The sequence below is a fragment of the Plasmodium cynomolgi genome, assembly GCF_000321355.1.
Source record: "Plasmodium cynomolgi strain B DNA, scaffold: 0245, whole genome shotgun sequence".
In the NCBI taxonomy this organism is placed as follows: domain Eukaryota; phylum Apicomplexa; class Aconoidasida; order Haemosporida; family Plasmodiidae; genus Plasmodium; species Plasmodium cynomolgi.
The window spans coordinates 1-2901 of record NW_004192805.1 but is presented as its reverse complement, the minus strand read 5'-3'; the positions used below and the strand labels follow the sequence as shown (position 1 = coordinate 2901).

The following is a 2901-nucleotide window of genomic DNA, read 5'->3' as shown; positions in this document are numbered from 1 at the left end:
GAGCAAATATATTTAGCCAAATATAAATATAAATATACTCGTTTGTGTGCAAAAAATTTGTGTCCCAAAAATTAACAACACGATTAAAGAATTTCATGCGTTATAAAATAATTATATAGAAATATAAAATGGTATCTTTAAGATCAATTGCCTTATTTACGTTAACTTCGACCTTAATTTTAAGTATCATTCCTCCAGTAAGATAGAAACATCGCATAAATATGTATATATACATATATGTGCACAATTTTTAAACGCTTTTTAACAGTTTACATTAATATAAAAAGAAACATTTTTTTTAATAACACATTTCACAATTTACGTAGTCCCTTCAAAATGAAAGCAACGGCGTTAAAGATTGCCCACAGAACAAATTAAATATGGAAGCAGCAGAAATAGAAAAAACAGAAGAGTGGAAAGAAAACGAGTGGAATAAGTGGAAATTGAAATTAGAAGATAATTGGAAACAGTTTAATTTATCACTAATAAAAGAAAAAACGAGTGCATCCAGAATATAACAAAGGAGTGGAATGTATGGATGCAAAACATGCAACATAAATGGACGCATTATATTGAAAATATGGATGAACCGCATAAATCTTATATCCTAGAAAAATCATTAACATGGAATAATGCAGATTGGGAAAATTGGGTTAATACGGAACTTAAAGAATTCATTGAAAACGACTGGCAAAATTGGATTAATCAAATCGAATCACAGCTTTACACATTGATAGAGGATAAATGGATCCACTGGAGAAGCTACCAAATCTTGATGTGGCTCAAGAGCGATTGGAAACATGACGAAAACATATACTGGTTAATGAAGGAATATATAGAATGGAACAAGCCTTCGAAGGTACAAAATACGGGAGAGTGGCTTAAATGGAAAGAAAGAGTATACAAACAAAGTCTAGAATGGTTAAATTGGGTACAAAATAAAGAGAAAATAATTGAAAATATTAAGTTCAGTAGTTGGATGCGATGGAAAGATGACAAAAATAAAATTTTTAATCAATGGAAGGAATCTTTTCTGAATAATTTGATACGTGAGGAACAGTGGAATTCATTGTTTAACGATAAGCAGACATTATTTTTGAGATAATAATCCTAAAAATATAATCGATCGAATAAAATGTGTACGAATAAATTTTACTATTTTATGCTCAATTTAATTGACAATGTATGAGTTAATGGGAAAAGGGAAATCACAAAAAGAAAAGAATATGTACTTATAATGAAAGAGCGATGTATAAAAAGGAAACATTTAAAATATTCTTCCATATATTATTACACCTTAATGAAATTCCATTATTCACATTTAGAATTAATATAAAGATGCGGAGAAATTATACGATTTAGAAAATGTTAGCAATACGAATGTGACTGTATTAATAACCTAAAGTCATTTGGGGAAGAAAAACTTATGACACTCGTTTCTACATTAAAAGTAAGGAATCTTTTTTGTTTTAATATATTTTTGAATAATATATATGATTGTGTTATATAGAGTTTTTTTCGTACAAGTTTATTTTTAATTTTTCATTAACGCTGAAAAAATAGCAATTTTTCTAAGCAGATGTTATTGTTTAAGTCTTGTTTATTTATAAAACATGTATTTATAAATAATATTTTGTTTTAGTTTCATCATTAAAAATTTATCTAAGAATTATGTTTTGTACTTAGAGTTTTTTTCATAATAACCATAGCCACATTTTAGTTATAAAATCTGTAAGAATTTACTACATTTACACAGCATCATAGATACATGTGAAATACAATAAAGGTGTACGTTTTATCAAAACGAAAAAAAAAATAAGTGATACTTACTCTACGTTAATAATCTTTTTAATTTGTTTAACTTAAATTGTATTTATATTTTAAATAAGCATATCATATTCTACGATCATAAATCTAAAATCGTTATGCATACATTGGTGAAATAGCCTTTCAGTTGCTAACATATAAGCAATTCGAAAATAGGGTTCTATCAGATTATCAGGCAATGTTGTTTATATCTACATATGTATACCTTCATTTCCAAGTCTTTGAGCACTGATAATTATTATTATCTCCTCACAAAACCATTCTAACAAAAAATAAAGTATTATCTCTGCTCTATTTTTTAAATAATGAACGAAGGGACTTATCACAAAGTTCTATTATATTCATCTGTGAGCAATATTAAATACTCATATATTGTTTTTTTTATAGAAATCTTTTACACTAATTTTATTCTAATTCCGATTCTTAAGTTTCAGTTAAGACTCTTTTGCTTACATCTTCAATATTGTTGTTGTGTTATATTCTTTTTCATAGTATTTTACACACTTCATTAATTTTTCTTTGTTGAAAACACATTCTGTCGAATTTTCCGGCACTACATTTCTTTCTTGAGCCATTTATAAATTTTTACTTGTTTCACTACCTTTCAAATAAAAAAAATAATAAAAACACATAATACTCAAAAAAAAATTCTATATTCGGACATAATTTGATCATATAACACAGTATTATAGATATATTATTGTTAAGCCTTTAAAATAATTTTACTCTTACCATTGTATTTATTTTTACCCCAATGCAATGTGCTCATTATTATAGCAACTGTTGATATAGAGCTTTTATTTATTTTAACCGATAAAATTTTATACAATATTATAGTATAGCATTTCAACATTTTAACCTTATTTTCATTAACTTACTATATTATGTTTTAATATAGAGCTTTTGGCTGTGGTGTACCCGTAGTCTTTTTTAATTTTTAAGCATTTCTTGAAATACATCAGTATCATTTGCATTTAATTCGCTCAAATTACAGGGCCATATATTATTATCGGGTGAAGTGCTTATATATTAGTATAAATGATTCATTATATGTTAGTAAAAATATATATTCGC

General features: G+C 26.2%; 1 protein-coding gene across 1 annotated transcript; it reads left to right on the top strand.

Annotated features, from left to right (window-relative positions):
• Positions 1-380: 380 nt before the first annotated feature.
• Positions 381-1105, top strand: PCYB_003190 (tryptophan-rich antigen; the record flags this gene model as incomplete). The annotated part of the gene is made up of 2 exons (XM_004227740.1): positions 381-469; positions 493-1105. The coding sequence occupies 2 exons, from the start codon at positions 381-383 to the stop codon at positions 1103-1105; spliced, it is 702 nt and encodes a 233-aa protein (XP_004227788.1).
• Positions 1106-2901: the final 1796 nt, after the last annotated feature.